Source organism: Lynx canadensis, chromosome B1 (assembly GCF_007474595.2).
Source record: "Lynx canadensis isolate LIC74 chromosome B1, mLynCan4.pri.v2, whole genome shotgun sequence".
In the NCBI taxonomy this organism is placed as follows: Eukaryota; Metazoa; Chordata; class Mammalia; order Carnivora; family Felidae; genus Lynx; species Lynx canadensis.
The window spans coordinates 111,554,145-111,579,443 of NC_044306.2; the positions used below are offsets into that span (position 1 = coordinate 111,554,145).

Consider the following 25,299-nt stretch of genomic DNA (forward strand, 5'->3'; position numbering starts at 1 on the left):
TGGCTCTTGGTCTACTCTGAAAGTTTAGAAGCAAGCTTGAAAAAGAGCAATTTCCTAACTTGACTGAGTCCCAAAACAAACCTCGAAAATATTTACAGGCGGGACGCCTGGGTGGCTCAGCGGGTCAAGTGTCCAACTCTTGATTTTGGCTCAGGTCATGATCTCAGGGTTCCTGAGTTTGAGCCCCACACCAGGCTCTGCACTGACCACATGGAGCCTGCTTAGAATTCTCTCTCCCCCACCCTCTGTCCCTCCCCTGATTGTGTGTGTGCTCTCTCTCTCTCTTTCCCTCCCTGTCAAAGCAAATAAATAAAACTTAAAAAATTAAGAAAAAAAGTGTTTATGGACTTGCAAAATACCCACCATCCAATGTGGTAAAATTTACAATGTCTGGCATCCAGCCAAAAATTGCCAGGCATGAAAAAAAAGCCCAAACTGCAAAGAAAAATCAATCAATAGAAACCGACCTCAAAATGACAGTTACTATAACTGTATTTCGTAAGTTTCAGAAGGTAGAGTAAAAATTAGGTAGAGTTAAAAATATACAAGGGAGATGTGAAAGTTGATCCAAATCAAACTTCTAGAGATTAAAAAATATATAATGTCTGAAATGAAACCACAGATATCTGAATTTGTTTCTTAGCTGGCATTTATTTGTCAATGGCAAATTACTTAACCTCTCGGAGTCTCAAAGACTTCATCTGTGAAATGTGGATAATGTTTATTTTCAGTGCTGTATCAGGATTAGAGGAAATGTGAGTCAAATGCTCAGCACAGGGCCTGGCACATGGTGGGTGCTTAATAAATGACAGGGAATACTGTGTGTGTGTGGGGGGGGGGGGATAGGAAAAAGAAGTCAGTTCATGCACTCCTTTTCTCCTTATGGCAAAATAACAAGAAAAGACAGGCTCTGAAAATAACCGTCAGCAGAACTTTCAATAGAGTGAAAAGGAAATAATCGATCATGTGTATAACATCTATAAGGCTCATCTCAGAATACGACTAAGCCTCTAATTTCTTTTAATCTCTTTCTTCTCTTCGCCAACTCTAAGGAGGGATGTTGCTAGAAACTGAGAAAAAAAAAAAAAGGAAAATGAGCACGCTTTATGGCAGTTGGTGAAGGAAAGCGGGTTCCTGAAAGGGAGCCTTCCCAGCACGTGCGAGTTGCTTTTGGCTGTCGCCAATGGAGGAATCCCTCCCCAAGCACCTGTAAACTGATGCTGCAAACACCCCATTCTGCATCCCGCATGAACACGCCATATATTTGAGCAGAGAACATTGCCTAATCTATTTTTCCCCCTTCTACTCTTAATAGATTGGAGCACAAAAGCCTGAGAGAGGGTGACCTGCCAGACAAAGGCCCTTTGAGTTCCTTGGAAAAGTAGACTTGGAGGAGGATGGAAGGAATCCAAGTGGCCCTATTATTTCCACTTGCACTAATTAGACATTTTTCTGTCAGCTATTGAGCACTGCTGAGAGGCCAAACTCACTGAATTCATTTCTAAAGTGTTTACAGAAGTTTGCATCTGTTTGTGTCTCTTCAGGAGGAAAATAAGCACTTCAATAGCATTGTGGAAAATCTAAACGAAGCATCCTATTCTGGAGGACCTGGCATCCCCACAGCTGCATAATTTAACTCCGTTTGGGGCTGAGCTTCTCGCATCTCTCTCCAAAACCTAACGATGCAAAATGCAGAGAAGTCAACTCAGGAGAATCTTTTCTTTCTTGCCATTGTCTTTTCTCTCCCTCTTTTGAAACCTCAGCATGCTGTGCACTACATACAGATTTAGGTGGGTATCATTCTTGTCGCCCCTCTCTCGCATTTCTACCAGCACTCTGAGAAATTAATACCCACTTTCATTTGCTGCCAAGTGAAGGGATAGTAAATTCCTCAGCGGCAACGCCGAATACATCACCATCCTGGGAATCTCCCCCAAATGTACGCCCCGGGAGCACTCTGACTTCAGGAGGAGGGTAATGAAAGGAGGCCAGAGTGTGTGGCAAGGAAGGACACTAAAAGAGAAAGTTTCCCTACATGGTAAAATGTGCCTGGGTTATGCACAATTAGATTAACATGAAAGAGAGTCCCTCCCCCACCCCCACTCCCCAAAAAAGAAAGAAAAAGAAAACAACACAAAAACCCTAACCCACTGCCTACATGGGCAGTGCCTTTGAAATGCATATTGGTCTACATGGAATTTGATTCAGGGTTCTTTTGTTTGGGTTTGTAGGCCTATGACTGACCTGCCATCACAGAGCACTCAAAAATATGATCTTTTTAGACAATTTCACAGTAGCAGAATTTTAGTTGTTGGAATCAACATAGGATAACTCAAGGAAAAAAAAAAAGGAACAGGAATTCTATTCCTTTATATTTCTTCAGAGCCTGACTTAAGGGCTGTCAGATTGTTCAAATAGCCACCAACTTGTGTTTTTCTTGTTGAGTGATCATGTTCAAATAAAAATATGTGGATGTAGATAAGAGAGTGCTGGATTTCTAGAGACAGGCTTACAAATGAGTGTGTGCGTGTGTGCGTGCGTGTGTGCAACAGCCCCACAGTTGTTTTTTCACATCTGTTTTCAGAATGGAAAATATGGGGTTCTAATTGAGTTTATGGCACAAAGGGAACTTCACGGCTAGAAAGCTGAGTCAGGTGGTAAAGGAATTAAACTCCACAATGAGATTTCAATACACAGATGATTGAAAAAATGCTAAAGAGCCTTTTCTAAGGGCTTTTGCTGAACAGCAGCAAGGAAAAGTGTGTGCCGTTTTCATGGTTCCTTGCATTAGTGCTAGCCCCTCCCGGCGCTGAGCATCAAGTTTGGGTCCCAACTATGGGTTCAAAGCCATGATGCGTTTGCAGCAATGACAATGGCAGCTGTTCTCTAGGGGGGCTGGGTGAGGGGACTCAGAACTGAAGCCATCTGGCATTGCAATTGGCAGGAATAGTGGAAAGGGAAATTATTGCTGCATAGCAAATTGGGAGATTGGAAAAAGGCAGGGGAAAGTGGGGGAAGATGTCCTGAGGTGAGGAATTAGCAGAATAAACAAATGAAAAATGATGATGCCTGCATAGTTATACATCAATAAGGAAAGCAGAGTAAGAGTAGAACCTGTCCAATTGGACTACTCAAGGTCAACGGAGGACCAAGCATGTCATGCTCTAAATTTGTCCACCCGCTGAAATGTGAGGAAAAGAACCGAACTTTCCTAAGGTTTATGCCCAAGGCTAGTTAACATTTCACTGATCTTCTTTCATTTTACCAGTAGAACATGCAAGTCCTTTTTGGAAAATAGTTGCATATCTTTTTCTCTATATACCTAAAGACAGCATTTGCAATCATCTCTCCCTGCTTTTCATCCTCTCTCCCTCATATCTACCATAGATGGAGTTGGCTGTCTTTTAGAAGAAAAAGAAAGCAGTTTCAAAACAGATGACCACTTGCCCAGGATCCTAGTGAATCTCATGGTCCCTGAGAACCAGGGACCTGCATGCCTTAGTCTCTTCCAGGTTATGATGGCCACTATCACTCCAGTCACCACTGGTCATTTCAAAATCCACATCGATGATTCACTTAGCACACTGATCTCTCTTGCCACAGCCTCTTTATCTCCAGTGATCTTGCTCTACACCAAGCCTTAGTCCCTATGACTATGATACTCATGACTCCCATGGTCAGTCATAGCCTAGAACTTAAAATTTTGATAACAGCCCAGTTGGAATCTCAACTTAACCATCTGATTCTCTGATCTTTATCTACTATTCTAACTGCCTTTCTCAGTAGCTCAACTCCAACAATTCTGCAACCCTTCAGGGACATCCACACAATCCACTGACCCCTACTATTGTTGTGTAACCAATCCCCTCATGTTCTCGCTTGACTCTTTAAATTCCTGAGGTGCATTGGGGCACCTGGGTGGCTCAATCATTTAAGCCACCAACTTTGGCTCAGGTCGTGATCTCACAGTTTGCGAGTTCAAGCCCTGCATCGGGCTCTGTGGTGACAGCTCAAAGCCTGGAGCCTGCTTCAGATTTTGTGTCTCCCTCTTTCTCTGCCCCTCCCCTGTTTGCACTCTCTCTCTCTCTCTCTAAAATAAATAATAAACATTAAAAAAATTTAAATTCCCACAGTGCATCCAAGTAATGACTTAAAAAAAACCCATTCTTGATGCCTTTGTCACTTTCTGCTTCTGTCACATAAATCTGGCAATTCCAACTATATTTATTGTTAAGGAAAAATGTTGGCCTCACACTAAAATCACTTAAGGGAGGGGCTCCTGAGTAGCTCAGTCGGTTGAGCCTTCGACTTCGGCTCAGGTCATGATCTTGGGATTCGTGAGTTTGGTCCCCACATCAGGCTTACTGCTGTTAGTGTGGAGCTCCCTCTCTCTCTGCCCCTCTCCTCTTGCACTCTCTCTCAAAAACAAAATCTCTTAGGGGAACTTTAAAAAGTTCAGATGTCTAGATGGCACCCCAGACCAGTTAAATTGAACTCTCTGGGAATTGTATGCAGGCATTGATTTCTTTTAATATCCCCAGGTGATTCAATGTGCAGGCAGAGCTGCGAATCCCTGGGGTAGCCTGACTGTTAGCCACTTTCCTCATCCCTCAATTCCTTCTGCTAAAGGTGGAATGAGTTATCTGATGGGAGGGGGCATACCTGGCTCAGACCTTTCCTCTCCCCTTTCTTCAAAACTTCCTCCCTGTTCGGGGTGCCTGGGTGGCTCAGTCGGTTGAATGTTTGAGTGTCTGACTTCAGCTCAGGTCATGAACTCGTGGTTCGTGAGTTCAAGCCCCACATCAGGCTCTGTGCACAGAGCCTGGAGCCTCGTTCAGATTCAATGTCACCCTCTCTCTCTCTGTTCCTCCCCTACTTGTACTCTCTCTCTCTCTCAAAAATAAATAAAGATTAAAACAAAATTTTAAAAAAAGGGGGGAGGGCGCCTGGGTGGCTCAGTCAGTCGGGCGTCTGACTTCGGCTCAGGTCATGATCCCACAGCTTGTGAGTTCAAGCCCCGTGTTGGGCTCTGTGCTGACAGCTCAGAGCCTGGAGCCTGCTTCAGATTCTATGCCTCCCTCTCTCTGTGTCCCTCCCCTCTCTGTCTCTCTGCCTTTGTCAAAAATAAATAAAGATTAAAAAAAAATTAAAAAAAAATCTTCTCCCTGTTCTACAATAAGGGAAGGAACTTGCCAGCAACAAAATCAGTTTGGGGTAGAGAATTTACCAACACACTTGTCTGAATACCTAAAGCTACATTCTCCTATCCATTTTAGAATAATGAAGGCTGCTCTTTTGTATCTATCTTTCAGTTGGCTCTGAACACAGGAGGTGACAATGAGTGTTATTTGTTGCTACTTACAGTCCCCAAATTATATCTACTTTTCTGCCTAACCTGAGCTTCTACCCAAGTAATTGCATGTGGCTGGAGAAAAACACACAACCATGACACTTTGAATTTATGACCTTAACATGAAGTTGGCCCTCAGCACATCCTGACAGTCCAGCTACACTCACACCTTCTGCTCTCTTCTCAAGGTGCCACGCTTTCTGTGGACAACCTGGCTTCTTCTTTCACTGAGAAAACAGTCAATGAGAAGAGACCTTTCTTATTGTCTTACCCGGATTTATCAACCCTCTTGCAGTGGAACCCATGTTTCTGCCTACTGTCCCTTTGCCACGGTTAAGGCCAACCTCCCATTTATATACTCAGTTCTATCCCTCCCTCTTTGCTCTAGGACACGATTCCTGTAAACACCCTTTTTCTCTTCCACATCATTAATTTCCTCGTCTCTACCGGATCATTCTCATCAGCATACAGACATAGTGTCTTCCATCTTAAAAAATTTTCCCTTAATCATATGTCTTTGTACATCTTTGTCTTAGTTCAGGCTGCTATAACATAAAATGCCATAAACTGGGTGGTATAAACCTTGTTTTAAACATCAGACATTTATTTCTCACAATTCTGGGGAAGTCAAAGAGCAAGGCGCCAGCAGATTCAGTGTCTGGTAAGACCCTACTTCCTAGTTCACAGACGCCATGTTTTTCCTGTGTCTCCCTGGGGCCTCTTTCATAAGGGCATGAATCCCATTCATAAGGGCTCTGCCTTCATGGCTTAGTCACCTCTCATAGGCCTCACCTCATAAAAACTTCACCTTGAGGGTTAGGAATTCAACATATGAATTTGGGGTAGGTGAGGGGATACAAGTACTCAGTCCACGGCAATCTCTCCCCAGCTCCTCTGCCATGGTCTCTGTCTCTGTTTACAGTCAATCTCAAGAGTTGTCTAAACTCACTGTCTTTACTTCCTCATTTCTCATTATTTCTTAAAGCTGTATCTTTCATCCCCAACACTCCACTGAACCCATCCTTTTCAAGGTTGCCAACAGCCTCCAAATCCAACGACCATTTATTAATCTTCATTCAAACGCCTAGAAGCATTTGGTTGAGTCAGTTAATCCCTCCTTTTTATTCAAGTGACTTCTGGCATTTCGTTCTCCTGGTTTTCATTCTACTTCAATTGCTTCTTTTCTTCACTCTACTTTGCTGGAGTATCCTTCTCCAGCCTCTGAATGTTGAATGCCCTAAAAGTTCTAAAGCTGCTTCTCTTCTCTAGCTGCACTCACTTAGACTCTCCCATAGCCTCAAATATCATTTCTGTTGGTGAATCCCAAATTTGAATACCATCCTTGGTCTCTTTCCTGAAATGCAGCCTTGTATATGAGATTGCCTAGATAACAGCCAACTTGTCAATTAGGTATATCAAACTTAACATATTTATTTTCTTTTTTAATTTTTTAATGTTTATTTATTTATTTATTTTGAGAGAGAGAGAGAGCGAACAGGGGAGGAGTAGAGAGAGAGAAGGAGAGAGAGAATCCCAGGAGAGAGAGGGAGAGAGAGAATCCCAAGCAGGCTCCACACTCAGCACAGAGCCCAACATGGGGCTCTATTCTACAACCTTAATATCATGACCTGAGCCGAAATCAAGAGCCAGACACTTAACCAACTAGGCAACCCATGCACCCCTATTTTATTTCTTAAGTAGGCCCCACACCTAATGTGGGGCTCAAACTCATGACCCTCAGATCAACAGTTGCATGTTCTACCAACTGAGCCAGCTAGGTTCCCCTCAAACTTAACATATTTAAAACAGAGCTTTTTATTTTCTATACTTGCTTGCTTCTCTCTTGGTGTCTCTATCTCAGTAAAACAAATCATCCATTCATTTGTTTAGGACAAAATTTTAGAGCTTTGACTCCAAGTTTGTGACTCTTCTCCTTCTCTTTTCCAATATATCAGCAAATCCTATTGGCTCTACCTTTATGTACAAATGTCTACAATATTTATTATTGATACCAATGTCATGGTTACATGTAATGACAAAGAAATGTCAGAGAAGCCTGAGAAATTAGAATTCTTATTCCTTCTTTTTTAACTATGAAAATATCTCTAAAATCATAGCAAAACTATTTTCTTGGAGAGTGCTTAACCTGGAAATAAACGAAATGAAAAGAAAAATCAAAAGTCTATATTAGTTGATGTGACACTTGACTGTGGACAGAACTCAACTGATTTGGGGCCCATGAGCTTAATCTCAAAAATGAAGGGGAACTCATTATTGCAATACACTCCATTTATAGGGGAAAATTTTGCACGTGAAGCTTTATAATGTAGCAAATGATTCTTGGCATATGATTTACTGAGAATTTATTCATTCACCCAACAAAATATTTAAGATATAAGATGTATCTTATAGGCATTGGATATACAATACTAACAAAGACAGACATGGTGTTATCTGATCTTCAAACATTTTGAAGATGAAATTTCCCAGCTCAGTGTATTGGGTGGTTTTTAGAAAATACAGAAGAGATGAATGTCAGAGTTAAAAACAAAAATTTGGGCTGCCTGGGTGGCTCAGTCGGTTAAGCGTCTGACTTCAGCTCAGGTCACGATCTCACGGTCCGTGAGTTCGAGCCCCGCGTCGGGCTCTGGGCTGATGGCTCAGAGCCTGGAGCCTGCTTCCGATTCTGTGTCTCCCTCTCTCTCTGCCCCTCCCCAGTTCATGCTCTGTCTCTCTCTGTCCCCAAAATAAATAAACGTTAAAAAAAATTAAAAACAAAACAAAAAATTAATATTTAGGGGTGACTGGGTGGCTCCGTCAGTTAAGCATCTGACATTAGCTCAGGTCATGATCTCAGAATTCATGAGTTCGATTCCCATGTTGGGCTCTGTGCTGACAGTTCAGGGGCTGGAGCCTGCTTTGGATTCTGTGTCTCCCTCTCGCTCTCTCTGACCCTCCCCCATTCACTCTCTCTCTCTCTGTCTCTCTCCCTCTCTCTCAAAAATAAACATTAACTGGGGCGCCTGGGTGGCGCAGTCGGTTAAGCGTCCGACTTCAGCCAGGTCACGATCTCGCGGTCCGTGAGTTCGAGCCCCGCGTCAGGCTCTGGGCTGATGGCTCAGAGCCTGGAGCCTGTTTCCGATTCTGTGTCTCCCTCTCTCTCTGCCCCTCCCCCATTCATGCTCTGTCTCTCTCTGTCCCAAAAATAAATAAACGTTGAAAAAAAAAAAAAAATTTAAAAAAAAAAAATAAACATTAACAAATTAAAAAAAATTAATATTTAGACCAAACATTTAGCATTATAATCTGAGTCAACACATTGAGTTCAAGTCCAAAAATAGGTCCCCAGAAGAAGAGCTATTTGATGAAGAAGATGCATTCTTCTCCCTTGTCCTAACCACCATGGTTCCTGAGGAGATGTCTCCCTTCTCAAAGAGTACCAAGTCAGGTCAAAAGCAAAAGTTCTTATCTAACATGGAACTGGAAGACCTTTGTAACTGATGTTCTTTTGTTTCCTGGGAACCGTGTTCACCTCATGTGGATATTACTCCTCTTAACAGCTAATGGGTTCCGTGAGTGGTAATAGCAAAGGAGTCTCAGGTTTTGCCCTTAAGGCACTCCAGGGAAGAATCCAGAATATCGGTTCATCACCGCTTATGATTCTTCTATCTCAGTGGCTGTCATCAATGGTTGCAGAGGAAGAGGCCAGCTTGACAATCAGTTTTGTAGTCTGGGGTTCTTCCACAGGTACATTATTTTCTCTCCTTTTTTTTTTTTTTTTTTTTTTTTAATAGTGGTAGTGTGTGACTGCTGGTACTGGGAGAGGGACTCATGAAGAAGTTCAACTGTCAGATTCACTAACATACTGTTTGGAATGTTAAGTTCTTTGCATTGTCTGAAAGGTTGCCTATATACATTAATAGATAAATCTGAAAAAATTTCAGTCACTTTTGATATCTTGATAGCAAAATTCAGCTAGAGTCTTGATTACTCTATTTGATCTTAGCTTCTGTCTTTTTTTAAAAAAAAATTTTTTTTTCAACGTTTATTTATTTTTGGGACAGAGAGAGACAGAGCATGAATGGGGGAGGGGCAGAGAGAGAGGGAGACACAGAATCGGAAACAGGCTCCAGGCTCCGAGCCATCAGCCCAGAGCCTGACGCGGGGCTCGAACTCACGGACCGCGAGATCGTGACCTGGCTGAAGTCGGACGCTTAACCGACTGCGCCACCCAGGCGCCCCAACTTCTGTCTTTTTTTTAAAAAATTACATTTCATTTATTTTTTTGTGGAGGTAGTATATTCACATAGTTCAAAATGCACTTGGGGATATAGTGAAAAGTCCGACACCCTGGGCCCAGGCTCCTTCCTCCCCTCTGAGAAGGTGATTGACATTATCTATTTCATATATGTCCTTCCAGAGAATTTTTTTGAATGATAATTTAGTTTCTTAACAGCTAAGTGGTATTTTTAAAAATATAAATTAATACTAAAGGTAATACTGTAATGTCAAAAGGTTTAAAAATTCATAAAATATTTTATATTTGCTTCCTTTTATGTTGTGACTTTTATTCTTGTGACTTATTCATTCCGTAACTGAAAGCCTATATCTCCCTCTCTCCTTCACCCATTTTTCCCATCCCCACACTCCTCTTCCCCTCTGGCAACCAACTGTTCTCTGTATTTATAGGTGTGATTCTGCCTTTTTTTGGTTTATTTTTTCTTAAAGATTCTACATATGAGTAAAACCATATGATATTTATCTTTCTCAGTTAGCATTACACCCTCTAGGCCCATCTAAGTTGTTGCAAATAGCACAACCTCATCCTTTTTATGGCTGAATAATATTCCATTATATATAAATATAAATAAACACATACACACACACACACACACACACACCCTGCATCTTCTTTATCCATTGGTCTATTGACAGACATTTAGGTTGCTTCCATATCTCGGGTATTGTAAATAATGCTGCAATAAACATAGGGGTGCAAATATCTTTTTGAATTAGTGTTTTAATTTCTTTGGATAAATACTCAGTAGTTGAATTATTCGATCACATGGTATTTCTATTTTTAACTTTTTGAGAAACTTCCATACTGTGGTTGTACCAATTTACATTCCCACCAACAGTGTGAGAGTTCCTTTTTTCTGCATATCCTTGCCAACACTTGTTATTTCTTGTCTTTTTTATTTTAGCCATTCTGACAAATGTAAGTGGATATCTCATTATGGTTTTGGTTTGCATTTCCATGATGATTAGTGATGTTGAGAATATTTTCATGTGTCTATTGGCTGTTAGTATATCTTCTTTGGAAAAAAATGTCTATTCAGGTCCCCTGCCCATTTATTTTTCCATTTTTAATCAGACTACTTTTTCTTCTGGTGTTGCACTGTATAAGTTCTTTGTATATTTTGTATATTAACCCTTGCAAATATCTTTTCTCATTGAGTAGGTTGTCTTTATGTTTTGTTGATGGTTTCCTTTGCTGTGCAAAATCTTTTCATTTTGATGTAGTCTCAATTGTTTATGTTTGCTTTTGTTTCTCTTGAGTTTCTGTCTTGCCTCATAACTATAAAAATCTCATATCTGGCCCTAAGCCATGTCCTTTTGTCAATTAGCTTATAGTATAATAATAGCTACCATTTATTGAATGCTAGGCACAATTCTAAACATTCCATGTTATCCACTCACTTAATCCTCCAAACAATCTATGAAGTAGGTACTGTTATTACTATCATTGTAGATGCTGTTTACATAGGTTGCCCATGATGACAAAGCTAATAAGGGGCAGCTCTTGGATTCAAACCCACGCAGTCTAGCTAGCAAGTCAGCTTCCTTACCCCCTACCTATACTGTCTTAATTTTATCAAGATTGTCATTGTCATTGTTACCAAAAACATATGCTAGAAGAGTAGCGGTGTATAGCACAAAAAGAACAGTTTGGACCTCATTTCCCTTAGGGCTTTCTACTGGTTCTTAAACTATTAATTATCAGTGAAAGGATTAAGAGTTTACTTGTCCTGTTGTAATTTTAACAGCTATGCATACTTAGAGAAACAAATGGACTCACCTGTCACTTTAGAGTCCTATAGTCCAAGGGAATCACATTCACATAAGCACAGCAGAAATAAATGTCCAATCAGTATGGGTTAGCCTTGCTTTAATAAAACCTCATTAAGGAAAAAAATCTCAGATTACTATACTAGGAAATGTCAACCTAAGGAATGGTTATGCATTACACGAGGTAGTCTTCATGATTCACTATAATATTCTTAAATAATGAACGTCTATAATCTATTTAAAATATGATTCAATTACAGAAAATGTTATTAATGACAAATAAGATACTTAAAAAGGGGAGTAAAATAGTGGTACTTCAACCAGGTTGTACATTAGAATCAATAGTGATGTTTTATTAATACAAGTTCTTGGGTCTCAATAGAGATCTAAATCAGGATCTCCAGGTTAGAGGTGCCTGGGTGGCTCAGTTGGTTAAGCGTCCGACTTCAGCTCAGCTCATGATCTCACGGTTTGTGAGTTTGAGCCCTGCATTGGGCTCTGCGCTCACAGCTCAGAGCCTGGAGCCTGCTTTGGATTCTCTCTCTCTCTCTCTCTCTCTCTCTCCCCCCCTCTCTCTGCCCCTCCCCTGCTCAGGCTCCGTCTCTCTCTCTCTCAAAAATAAATAAACATTAAAAAAAATAAAGAATCTCCTGTTATATTTTAAAGAAGCTGCCCTTCTTTCCATCCCCCAACCCAAACTCACCCAGATAATCTTGATTCAGTCAGCTCATTAAACAATGTTTGTAATCTCTGGCATAAGCCATTAAAGTCTTAAACGGGTATAAGTAAGGTGCATTTTAAGCATATTAGGCAAAGATATGGCCTTATACAAAGAGTGAAGGGAAGCTGTCCACAGTCTTATGCTCAAAGTAATAAAATGAGAGAGCTATTGAGAAAGAATGTTAAGAGTATGACCTCTAAGCAAGCCCTTTTAAGGTTCTACCTGACAATGATTCCCGAAAGCCCAGAGATTTCTAATTCTTATACAGTGCCAGTGGGAGTAATTTAAGCCTACTATGATGTTTTCAATGTCCATGAAAGAAACATATTTTGCTTCTAGTCTTTAATGGTGAATAAATATACAAAGTTCCATGACTGAGTTGGTAATACTTCCAAAATGTGACAGATTGTACACATATAGAGAAAAAGGAGCCAACTTGTTGAGGCTATTCTCATGAGGAAGCTAGTCATAGCAGTTGCTACAGGGAGACACTGCAGGACAGTGCAAAAAAAAGGGGGCTTTGATTGTACTGAGGCACTACCCCTTTGGGGTAACTTTTTTTAACTTTTTAGTTTCAACTTCTTATATATTAAGATAATAATACTGTACAGATTACTGAGAAAATTAAAGAGAACATATGTAAAATGCTCCATAATAGATGCTCAGTAAATAGGAACTCATTATTTTGAGAGTGGATTGGGAGTAGATCTGTGGAATCACTGTCTCAGTTCTCCCATCCAAGTACTAACCAGCCCCGACACTGCTTAGCTTCCGAGATCAGATGAGATCAGGCACGTTCAGGGTGGTATGGCCGTACACAGTCTCTCTGTTCTCAAAACAGAAAGACAATTCAAAAAGACTCCTCTGAAGTTTACCAGTAAGAAAGAAATTAAGCTTTACTGACATTTTAAAAAGTAGATGGACACCAGCTCCTTACTTTGCCTGTGTGTCAGATGGCTACTTAGTACAGATGTTACCTGAGGAAGCCCTCATCTTGGAGGGGCCAACAATGAGAACTCTGAACTCAATTTTCAGTTGCTTGTATTGCAGTTTCTACATATCTGGTTAAGTAGATTGACAGATGATAGTATTATAAATCATGGCTGCTTTGAAATAACTCATAATAAGAGGGAGAAAGACTATAAACATCTCAAGACAAAGTTCTTTAAAGAATTGTCAACTTTACAGGGTTTAGATTTTTTATAAACAGACAAGTTCTCCAAAATTTCCTTTCCTGTGATAAGTGGCTGACAACAGTATGCTATCCAAAAGGTATTTTGAAAATGTTTTTCAGATCATGAGGGCTGGAAATGTTTTCATCATTGTGATCTTCATACCAAATAAAGCATCACGTAAAGATAACTCACACAAATGGGAAATTTTTAACCTGTTTAACAATCTTCTGCATGAAGAGCTTTTACATCCTTCGTGAAAAAAAAATAGTATCTTCTGATTAACTTGCAAAATGTGGAAATTTGCAGCTGAATTTCAGCACATGATGTTTCAGGATTCATGGATGGATTGAAATATGGGTAGTATGGATTAGCTGACCTCTTTTATTTGGATCTGCTTATGTTGGAAGCATAAGGTTTTTCAACTATGACAGCCATTAAAAAAACTAAGTGTTAAAAAAACCCTATCCTACCCATATCTTCAAGGCACAGTGCTAAGATGTTCAACATAACATCTAATTAAACATATTCGATTATAATTTTAAATTGAACAAGAAGTTCTCATGCCAATAATGTAATTTAAAAAATTATTCTAAAGTGGTCATTTAATCTTTGTGTTGTTCTTAAGTATCCATTCTATAGAAATATATATACATATGCATAGTACGTGCATATAACTTATTAAATGAAAAATTAAACGGGGACGCCTGGGTGGCTCAGTCGGTTAAGAGTCCGACTTCGGCTCAGGTCATGATCTCACGGTTCGTGGGTTCCAGCCCCGCGTTGGCCTCTGTGCTGAAAGCTCGGAGCCTGGAGCCTGTTTCGGGTTCTGTATCTCCCTCTCTCTCTGCCCCTCCCCCGCTCACACTCTGTCTCTGTCAAAAATATATAAACATTAAAAAATATATAAAAAAAGAAAGAAAAATTACATGTATATCAGGGTGCCTGCTAAAATGTTTTTCCTGATGGGGTGGGCAACAACAACAACAACAATCAAAGGCAACTGATGCAGAATATATTCATCAGCGGGATAACGTAAGTTTTTCTTCGGTGCTGTACCAATATAGCCTAAAAAAGAAAGGGCTAATCCCAAATATCTGCGAAATTTGTTGAGCTTAAAAATTTTTGGTGTCTGCCCTTGAGAGTGAGGCAAGTTGGTTTAATAAGCTGGGTAGATGATTTCACATCATGATAGGATGATGGCAGGCAGAGGGAGGCGGCACGTGGGGAGGTCTGGATTATATCTCAGCCTAGCCACACTCGGTAATATAGTTTAGGAGAGTCTCTTGAGCTCCCTGAACCAATCACCTCATCTGCAAAATGGGCATAATCAAATCTACTTTTGAGGGTTTTTCTCAAGATTGTATGTTGTGAACATATCAGATTGAATCCTATGAAACTGCCACGGTTTGATGTTTGTTGACATACAAAGACGATATTTTCATATTGTTTGAGCTAATAGAATCCGTGTCAGATATAGGGAGATGTATTTTTAGAGATGATATTTGTAAGCTCCTTAGTTTTTTCACCTATAAGATTTAGGAGGTGATGTTATTCTTACTTGCTGACAGGACTGAATAAACACCCTCCTAGGATTTATCCTTTTCTGAAGGTCACTGCTTTCTTCTGTCTGCCCGGGGACTGCAACGTGTTAATTTCCTGCATTTTGAACTTGGCTCCTCTGTCTGCTCATCTTATTCGGATCAACTCTTCCAAGACTTGGCTCAGCCTTGGGGTTTCATTATGGGGAGACATGAAGCTCATGCCATAGGGTTAGCCCTCATCAAAGGGATAACTCGCATGCCCGATTCTGTGGCAGCTGAAGTTTCGTTGGTAGAATTTTAAAAACAAGTCATCGTTTTAATTTAAAACTTGAAAGTACAGTATTAAAAGGGGCGGTTTTTGGCACAGTTTTAGAGCAGGGTTTAAATCCTTGGTGATTTTAATCAGACTCTATCTTAAAGTCTGAAACTTCATAGGCCTTGGGGCTAATATTTGTCTTTTAAGGACTCCATTCTCTGGGTGCCTAATTTTCACTTATTGAATGAAATTTATTTTTGATGAATCTGAACATTTTGTCTGGTTGCTTTTCCAAAGAAGAACTATGAGGTTCAGCAGATGAAGCTAAGGTTTTAAGTGTTGATAATAGGAAATTATAAAATTTCTGTCTTAATTAATTCTGCTCTGAGTAAAAAAGTCCCATGATGTTAGCAGAGGGAGCTCAAGGCAGATTATAGGGCAGCAGAAGGGATAGGAAGGCGGCAAGGAAAGGCTGGTCCAGTTCTACCACAGGCCCGTGTGAAGTATGGGGGTGTGCAGATTCAGGGAGATTCAGGGACCTGGGTGTCATATCCTGTGGCTCTTGCTGATGGGGTCTGTGACTTACGGTGAGCCACCTCTTTCTCTCTCTGGGTTTAAGTTCCCCACTGACCAAATGATGAGCTTGAAAGAAATGATCTCTAAATTTCCCTCCAGCTTCAATGTTCTATCATTTGATAAAGAAAGAACTTGTATTGGGGCGCCTGGGTGGCTCAGTAGGTTGAACGGTTGACTCTTGATTTCAGCTCAGGTCAAGATCTCATGGTTGGTTGTGAGATCCAGCCCTGCTTTGGGCCCCATGTCGAGCCTGCTTAAGATTTTCTCTCTCCCTCTCCCCCTGCCCCTTCTGCACTCACACATGTACTCTCTTGAAAAAAAAAAAGAAAGAAAGAAATTGTATTCATGCATACCAATTATGTAGATATATACACATATATTTTCCATATGTGTGTATGTGTGGGTACACAGCTGTGTGCTAAAATAATCTCCAAAAACATAACAGGAGAAGAATGATACTTAGCTTATGGCAGGCCATTAAATGGGAAGAGAAGATTCAGAAATAAGAACGTTGCAATTTCAAATCCTTCCTTTATCGGCAAAAGATGCTTTGTCCGAGTCACTTAATTAATCACCTTAGCTTGTTCATTGTTAAGATAGAAGCAATTCCGTATCTGTACTTGGTGTGAGAGAAGTGGTGCAGCATAACCTTACTACCCTTACTTAAGTTTTTCTGAACATTTGACCTGATCTGGATTTAACCGACTGAGCCACCCAGGCGCCCTTGACCTGATCTGGATCTAAAGGGGACTGATCAACAGATACTCTTCTCTCTCTCTCTCCTGCCTTTTTCATAATGGTAAGAGATGTTTATGGTGAAGAATAAAAAAATGTATAAAGAATAAAAGTCAAGTAAATAAAAGTAAAATCCCACCACTTTCATGGAAATGCTCATCCAAATTTATGTAGATTTTGTTGTTCAGGATTAGTATTAGGTTCTTTTGTAAGATGTACAGTTTAAAAGAGTTCTTGTTTTCAAATTAACTGAGATTTCCCCCAGAGATTTAAGCCAGAAGAAGTAGCGGATTGCCATCTTAGAAAGATGGTTTTGGTTGCAGTGTAGAGTAAAGCTGGTGGGTCATGGTGATAATGAGTACTACCTGCCAATCTATTTCTGTGTCTTCCCCTCCTGAGCACATGGTAGAATGGTGTTTTCCAGCCTTCTTGATGTCAGTTGTGACTGCATCGCTTACTGTGACCTATGGTCATTTCTGTATGCATGTATGTAGAGCCACTGTGCAATTCATCATTTCCTTTTCCTCCTGCCATGGCAACTAGCAATATTCTAAATGGTAGGTATTCCATCAAGCTGGGTCCCTGAGGGGAGTGACATGAAGCAGAGCTCTCTTTCCCCCCTCAGATGGACATATAGAGACATGAAAAATCAAACCTTTATTGCTTTAAGTTTTGGCATTGCTTTTTCTGCAGCCTAACCTTACTATTCTTGTTTATACAGGGGACATGACTAGAGGTAGGGGAAGGGTTGGATATAATCTGGGAAGGAGGCGTCATGGTCTGAACCAGCACAGTTGCAGTAGGGTTGGAGAAAGGAAGATGTATTTGAGAGATATTTATGAGGAAACGGTGGGACTTGATAATTAATACGACATGAGGGTTGATGGGAAGATAGAATTAAAGATGATTCCTAGGTCTTGACTTGGGTAACTGGGAGGTTCATGATACCATTTACTGATATTGTGATCACTGGAGGAAGAGACAATGGGGTGGACGGAGCGAGCAAAAGTGGGGAGATGATGAGCCAGTTTGGGCCCTAGGGGACTTGAGATATATGGGACATCCAAATAGAGATGGTTAGTGGACTGTTGACTGCTCGATAGCCCCGAAACTGAATGAAATAGAAAGAGTGATTGGCTTTTTCCAATCTGTTTTCTCCAGCCACGTTTAAGGATGAAATAATATAGTAAATACCCTACCCTACTTTTTTTTTTCTTTTAGAAACCATTTTTTTTGAAATGTCCTTTTGAACAAATTCTGTTCTTGATTGTGGACTGTGGTATATTTTGCCTTCTTCTCTATAGAGGCATAGGACCACATACTAAGAATCTTGAGGTCATTTGAGAGTTTTTTTATTGCATTATCTTCCACATGTACATTAGCCAGCTTTCCTTTAGTGTATTAGTTTCCGGTGGCCGCCATAACAAAGCACCACAAACTGTGTGGTTTAAAGCAACGAAGATGTATTGTTTCAAAGTTCTCAAGGCTAGAAGTCCAAAATCAGGTTGTCAGCAGGACACACTCTCTCTAAGGTTGCACGCCTCTCTCTCGGCTTCTGGTGTTGCCAGAAGCCCTGGGCATTCCTTGGCCGATGGCTGCAAAACCCAACCTCTGCTGCTGTCCTCACATGGCATTCTCTCTGTATCTCTGTGTCTTCCCATGGCCTTCCTCTTCTAAGGACACTAGTCAGATTGGACTGAGGGCTCACTCTACTGCAGTATAACCTCATCTTAACTAATTACATCTGCAATGGCCCTATTTTCAAATAAAATCATACTTGGAGGCACTGAGGGTTAGGACTTCAATGCGTCTGGTGGGGGACAAATCAACCTATATCACTTGATAAGACTGTGATAACCCGAAAATTTCAGTACCTTTAACAACAAAGTTACTTGGTTGTTGTTCATATTTAGAATTGGCTGCAGTTTGGCTCTAACTCTGAGACTCTGCTCCATGTATTTTGCCCTTTTCAGAAGCCAGGCTGAGGGAGTAGCCATGATCCTGTTCATGAGGCAAAGGAAGACTTCCAGTGGTAGAACTACACAATGGCTTATAAAGCTTCTGCTTGGAACTGGCATATGTTACTTCTAATCACATTTCATTGGCTAAGACAGGTCATATGGCCGAGCCTGTAAGAATTAGAAGAATATGTATCGAGCACCTGCCACATATTAAGTGATCGATAAATGGGAGGAACTGTTCCAACCAGCAGGGCTTTTGACAAAGGTTGGTTGACCCATCTCCTCATTCTGGTGGTTTTTCCAGGACGTAAACTAGGTCTTCCACTTCCTTTGCCTTTCTTTCAGTGTTCAATATATCAAATGTGTGGCACATGTTAATACTCAATAAAGTTTTCCTGAGTAAATGAATGAATATGCAGCTTGCATTCATTTTGCCTTTTGCATCTTAATGAAAAAGATCTCCACTGGGTGCCTGGGTGGCGCAGTCGGTTAAGCGTCTGACTTCAGCCAGGTCACGATCTCGCGGTCCGTGAGTTCGAGCCCCGCGTCAGGCTCTGGGCTGATGGCTCAGAGCCTGGAGCCTGTTTCCGATTCTGTGTCTCCCTCTCTCTCTGCCCCTCCCCCCATTCATGCTCTGTCTCTCTCTGTCCCAAAAAAATAAATAAACGTTGAAAAAAAAATTTAAAAAAAAAAGAAAAAGATCTCCACTATTAAAACCCCAAGGCACATAGTTGAAGATGAAACTTCATTTGAAAAAATCACTTGCTGAAAGAATCATAATCCAAAAATTACCTATTACTGCTTTTGAATTCTCTATTTTTTTAAAAATATTTTTTAAACATTGATTCATTTTTGAGAGACAGAGAGAGACAGGGCATGAGCAGGGGAGGAGCAGAGAGAGAGAGGAGACACAGAACCCAAAGCAGGCTCCAGGCTCTGGGCTGTCAGCACAGAGCCTGATGTGGGGCTCGAACCCATGAACTGTGAGATCATGACCTGAATCATGATCTAAGCCAAGAATTCTCTATTATTAATATGAAAACTGACACCTGAAATAAATGTTTTAAAATTAGTTTTAAGAACTTCTTAAACCCAGAGCTTATTCATGGAGAAGAATTTTATTGCTTCCAGGGATAGCATCTCACCTTACCTAGTCCTCACACAATGTATCTTTCTTGAACTTGACTTTTCATTTCCTAATACATTTATAGTCATCTTTTGCTAAATACTATTCCTGTCCTCTCTGCTCTTAGGTTAATCACACTAGCCATTTTAAAAACCTTTCCCCATAATATTGTAATGAACAACTCTTATCTTTACTCATTTTCATTTATGTTTTAATTTTTTTATATATTTTCTAAATGCTTATTTATTTTTGTGATAAAGAACGCCAGCAGGGGAGTGGCAGAGAGAGAGGGTGACAGGATCCAAAGTGGGCTCTGTGCTGACAGCAGCTTACCTGATGCAGGGCTAGAATTCATGAACTGTGAGATCATGACCTGAGCTGAAGTCAGATGCTCAACCAACTGAACCACTCAGGAGCTCCTATTTATGTTTTAATTTTTGACCTCTTAGTACTTTAAGTAGTTTAAAAATAACAATATCAGGGTGCCTGGGTGGCTCAGTTGGTTAAGCAGTCGACTTCGGCTCAGGTCATGATCTCGCGGTCCGTGAGTTCGAGCCCCACGTCGGGCTCTGTGCTGACTGCTCAGAGCCTGGAGCCTGTTTCAGATTCTGTGTCTCCCTCTCTCTCTGACCATCCCCCGTTCATGCTCTGTCTCTCTCTGTCTCAAAAATAAATAAACGTTAAAAAAAATTAAAAAAAAACAATAACAAGTTAAAGGCAACAAGATTATCTGCAGACATATAAATATTCTGGAAGTTAAATCTATCAAACTTTGTTCATCCACAAAGCTTTTTCACCCAAGATCACATAAGAAAACAACTACTTATTTATGTAGTCTCTCTTCAAATTACTGGTAGCACAGATATTTCCAAAAAAATTGTGGAATAAAAGTTATCATATTATCCATTTTCATGGTTATACAGTTAAAGAGAAAATGGGGAAAAAATCCTCATTTTGAGACTGCTTTATCTCCTTGCACCTTACTCTAGCCAACCTCTAAAAATTACCCCATATCTCTTTGCAGAGACACCCCACTAAACTTAAGTTCCCTTTCTCCACAGAAACAGGGCTGAGGAGAGGCCAGATCCTTGCCAAGATCAGGATGCCCAAATCTGCAGGAAGGCTCCAAAGCAGGGCCTGGCCAGCAACTTCTCTCAGCCCGGCAACCCAGCCTGCTCTCAACTGCGACAGACATGCGAATCCAAACATGTCCTTAATCTCCTTTTTAAAAGTTTTGTTTTCATATTTTCTTTATTTGTGCAGAAAGCATCCTTTTTAGAAGTGTAAAAGTTACTGGAAAAGTTACAAAAGGTGGCATCTACACAGAGGCCGGTGCCTTCATTCCCTGGCATCTCAGAAGCAAGGAGAGTTTTACTAGTAAGAACGCTACTGTGCCCGCCCAAAACCAAGCTAAACAGAAGCTAATGGTAAATGCCTTCAATACTTTTTGGAAAAAAAAAAAATCCATCAAAGGTTTTGCTGAATGATATTTATAAGGGCCTTACTGTTCTCTTTCAAAAACTGAAATGCCCTTCTCCGACACTTGAAAAAAATTGCTTGTGCTTTTCATCTTTTCCTCTTAGAGTGTAAACATTGTTTTGAGTGAAAAGAGCTGAAGGAGCGCTCACTTTCCCTTGAAATTTTATTTTTAAATAAGAGAGGGAGAAAATCCTTTTTCTGACTAATACTAATAATACAGGTCAAAGTGTCAGGCGATATACAATTAAATGGAAAACAAAAAAGGTTCCCCCTCTTTTTCCCACAGCACAATGGCACTGGAATATAAATTACCAATGGAGATGAAATAATACTTCAAAGCCTGTAGGGCAGGGCAGTGCAGTGTTTACAAAGTATTTTCTATGGCATGATGAGACATTAAAGATGATGGTAACCCATGGACTTGAGGGTGTTATTGAATAGTCTAAAACTAGCATGAGGTAGGATTTTAGGTCCCTATAGCCTGTGACCCCGTGATAGGCTTTGTTTCACAAGGGCAGCTGCAGTTATCAACAGATGTTTCAGCAATAAATAATTGGTATCATCTCGGAAAAGACCCATCTACCTGGGGAGAGGGCATAATACCAAAAACACTGCCCAGCTATTACAGCCACATTAATCTCCCATCTCTCCAGGTTTCTTGGGGAGCGTGCTGCAGGTGTTTTTTCTGGGAGAGAGCGAACAAACTCTCTCAAGTCAGAGAGCTTTGTGTGGAGTGTAAAGGAGGTTGGCCCCTGCCATAAATTTCTGTCTGTGGCCACACACCAAAGGAGAAAAGGTTGGGGGTGGGGAAGGAGGAGGCGGGGTGGGGGGGAGCATGTGGGGAGGGAGGAAATGGGAGAGGCTGTGGAGAACAGAAAGCAAAGCATAAAACACATATAATTTTTCTTGATTAAGTTTAGCCTAAGAGAGTAACATTATAAATGACCCTTAATTTCACTAACTCAGGCACTCAACATAATTCTGTGCTTAACTTTGATATGTTATTTGTGGAATTAACTTAAATTAAATTAAACTTAACAGTGGCTAGACTCTAAGTGTAATGCTAATTTTAAAAAATGGAGGGGAAACTTTTTATGGGAAGGATTCATTGCAAGGCAAAGAAAATCATGGCAAGTTTAGATTTGTGGAAAAAAGCATAAGAAGACATAACTCGGCTGAACAGAAAACTCAGCAGCCTTTAACCAATTTTTTATGTAAAGAAGAGAATCTCGTAATGAATTGATTATTAAAACATGGCCAGCCCGCTTCAGTAAAGAATAATATTGAAACCAACAGATAATGGGACAAAAACAAATCATGGAATTCACTCGGGATACTTTTGGCAAGCTAAGATATCGAAAGTAGCATGAGTTCACAGAGTGCTATAGTGCTCTATATTTACAAAACAGAGTGGTTTAGTAATTGTGCACTTGGGGTCTGACACAATAGGAAAGCATCCTAAGAGTCTTTAGGAGGTGTGGTTACTTAATTTATAGCTTGCTGGGGAAGCGAAAGAAAATGATGCTCAGAGTTCAAAAAGCTCCCAGGTTAAATACATCAGGGACTAAAGAAGCCTAATGGACTGATTCTCAGAGCTGCCACTAGTGATCTCGTGAGCCGGACACAAATGTCTTAAATTCTGTATGTCTCTATTTTCCCAACTGTGACATCCGTGCAGTATGTAGAGGGAAAGTAGAAAGAATAAATACAGTCTAACAACTATGAACAGCTTGTCTGCCAACTCACATTAGCCCCCAAATGCAGCAAGACCCAGTTTTTAAAATACCATCTTGAGTTTTTCATCTAGAGTCACTAACAGCTTTGCATGCGGTGAGGGGGATCTGGTGATTGCGGGATGCACCAAGAGGAGTAAAACCCTGGTTGTCGTGGTGTGATGTGTCTCCTTCTCTCAGCCTATGTTTGGAATTCAGAGGAACTTTCTAAGCCCCAAAGGTCAAAGAAGAGGTCCTGTCCTCACCTTCCTTGGAAGCCTTGAACGTTCTATGCCACCAGCGGCCGAATCACACAAGGCTTTCCAAGCAGGTGAAGCAACTATGGCTTTTCAGGAACTGGCCCAAGTTTAAACAAGTTCCTGGAATTAATGGGAAGGAGATTGCTTTTACGGTTGGTCTCCTGGAAACTTCACATTGGAGTCTCCTTTTACCCCTTACCTTGTTCCTTCTCCCCTCACATCCCTGGTCAGGCTCTCTGACTTTCCTCCTCTTTTCTTTAGAACGTTGGTTCTCAAGCTCTAGCATGCGTGAGAATCTTCTGGAGGGCTTGTCTATGCTTATTGCCAGGCCCAGAGTTTTCGACTTGGTAAGTCTTGGGTGGGGCCCAAGAATCTGAATATCCCACAAGTTTCTAGTGCTGCTGCTGTGAGGTCTCATTTTACGTATCACTTCTCCAGAGCTGCCCTGTGCCATAAAACCGTAGGCCTAGCACCATGTGGCTATTTATATAAAAAATGATTTTTAAACATTAAATAACACGAAAAAGTTCAGTTCTCATGCTTGCCACATTTCAAGTGCTGGAGAGCCAAAGTGGCCAGGGCCTAACGCACTGGGCAGCAGAGCTATGGAACATTTCCTGCGTCGCAGGAAGTTCTACTGGATAGCCTACATCTTGCTTGAGAGTAAACAAGGCTTGGGGATTCTACCTGTGCTTTCAAGTTCCTCACATGGGGCTTTCTGAACGAGAATCGGTAGCTAGATGGAGGAAGGGGTAGCTCCACCACTCACCGGTCTATTCCCCTGGGCACGTTAATCTCCCTGCACCTTAATTCCCTCATCTGTAAAATGGGGATGATAATGGTGGTAATTACAGGAGGGCCATTTTGAGAAGTAAAGGAGATGATATATGTGTGAGCACTTTGTAAAATCTGCAGTGATACGCAAACCATAGTTATTATTCCATTCCCCTTTTCCACATATACCAAGCCTGGTCATTTAAAATCGCTGGTTCACCACTGCATTCTTTCCAAATACCCACTTTCCTTTTCCTGCAGTCTCCAGTCTGCTTAACCTCAGTCTGTTTGTTCATATTTTTGGCGGGGGTAGGTCATGGGAAAAGTGGGGGTTTGCTATTTATACTAAGTCTCCAAAGATGCCATTATATGTACATAGATCAGGGAACCTTTCCCAGATTTCTGTTTCGGTAGGCAAACACAATACCTGTACACTTGTTTTGGGGGTGACCCCAAAACACATTCTCATGTAAACTGATGCAATAAAAATGTTAGGATATTATCGTTGCTTGTAATGCCTGGTGTCCAGACAAACATATATTTTTACATGAGAAAAAATACATATAAGCTAATAGACTCTCTTCCTTGACAATCATCTGAGAGAATGTAAGTAAAAAAACAATGCTATTAAAAAGAACAATGACACTCTGTGTAGCATCCCTAGAACCTAAGGCTGAAATCTGAGCTCAGATCTGAGTTCATGTGCTGTTCCTGAGGTCCTCTTCTATCCAAGGAAGAGATAGCAGTTTGATCAATTTCCAAGAAGTGATTTGAGGAATAAGCAGGTCAATGACTTTGATTTAATGCTTCCTGAACAGCCCGCATTGTGAGGAGACAAGGGAATGAGGAGGATCCCAGGTTTGGGAAGGGACATGGTGGACAGCATGTCATATTGATGAAATAATGGTGAATGATTTTTTTTTCAAGCTACTCAACCCTTAAAAAGGAGCATTTCAAAATAAAAATGCTAAGAGACATGGCAGAACCAAAACCAGTGCTTCTGGACTACCAGGGATATAATAAACATTTCAGGATGACAGTTTTCTCAATAGACCCACTGACCACTCTTCTTCACTTTTACTTGCTTTGGCTTCCAACAGAAGGTCTTACAGGCAGGCAACGCTTTCTAAAAGCTATTTCCCCCACATTAGTCAATCTGGCAGAGCTGACCATAAGGGTAGGGGCTGTCTTATGCTTCAAAGAAATTTAATCTATTAGACCACTTAGAGGCTAAATGCCTCACTTCAGGGTGTCAGAGGAACAGGTGGTGTGGCTCTTCCTACCAGTAACTGCTGCAACCCGGCGCCAATCACATCCTGCAGGTTTGTTTTGTCCTCTGGGCTCACAGCTTGTTTGTACTGCCACTTTTCAGGCACGAAGGGCCACTTCATTTCCTTTGCCTCCTGGATCAGGGTCCTTAATTCACTGGGGAGTGAAGCTGAAAAGGTCAGAGTTCAGGTAAGGAAATTGCAGTCAAAGAAAAGGCTGTTGAGTTACCAATGTTATGATGAAGCACCTCCGTGGCAAAAAAAAATTTTCCTACCTCTTGCTGGCTGGTCTGAGC

General features: G+C 40.9%; 1 protein-coding gene across 2 annotated transcripts in view; it reads right to left on the minus strand.

Moving 5' to 3' along the window:
* The window catches only part of ALPK1 (alpha kinase 1), a 142,973-nt gene that overhangs the window by 39,738 nt on the left and 77,936 nt on the right, over positions 1-25,299 (minus strand). For both annotated transcript variants that reach the window (XM_030313240.1, XM_030313237.1), the window contains exon 4: positions 25,019-25,173. In XM_030313240.1, coding sequence (XP_030169100.1) covers positions 25,019-25,173 — 155 coding nt within the window. The remainder of the gene's footprint in view (positions 1-25,018; positions 25,174-25,299) is intronic.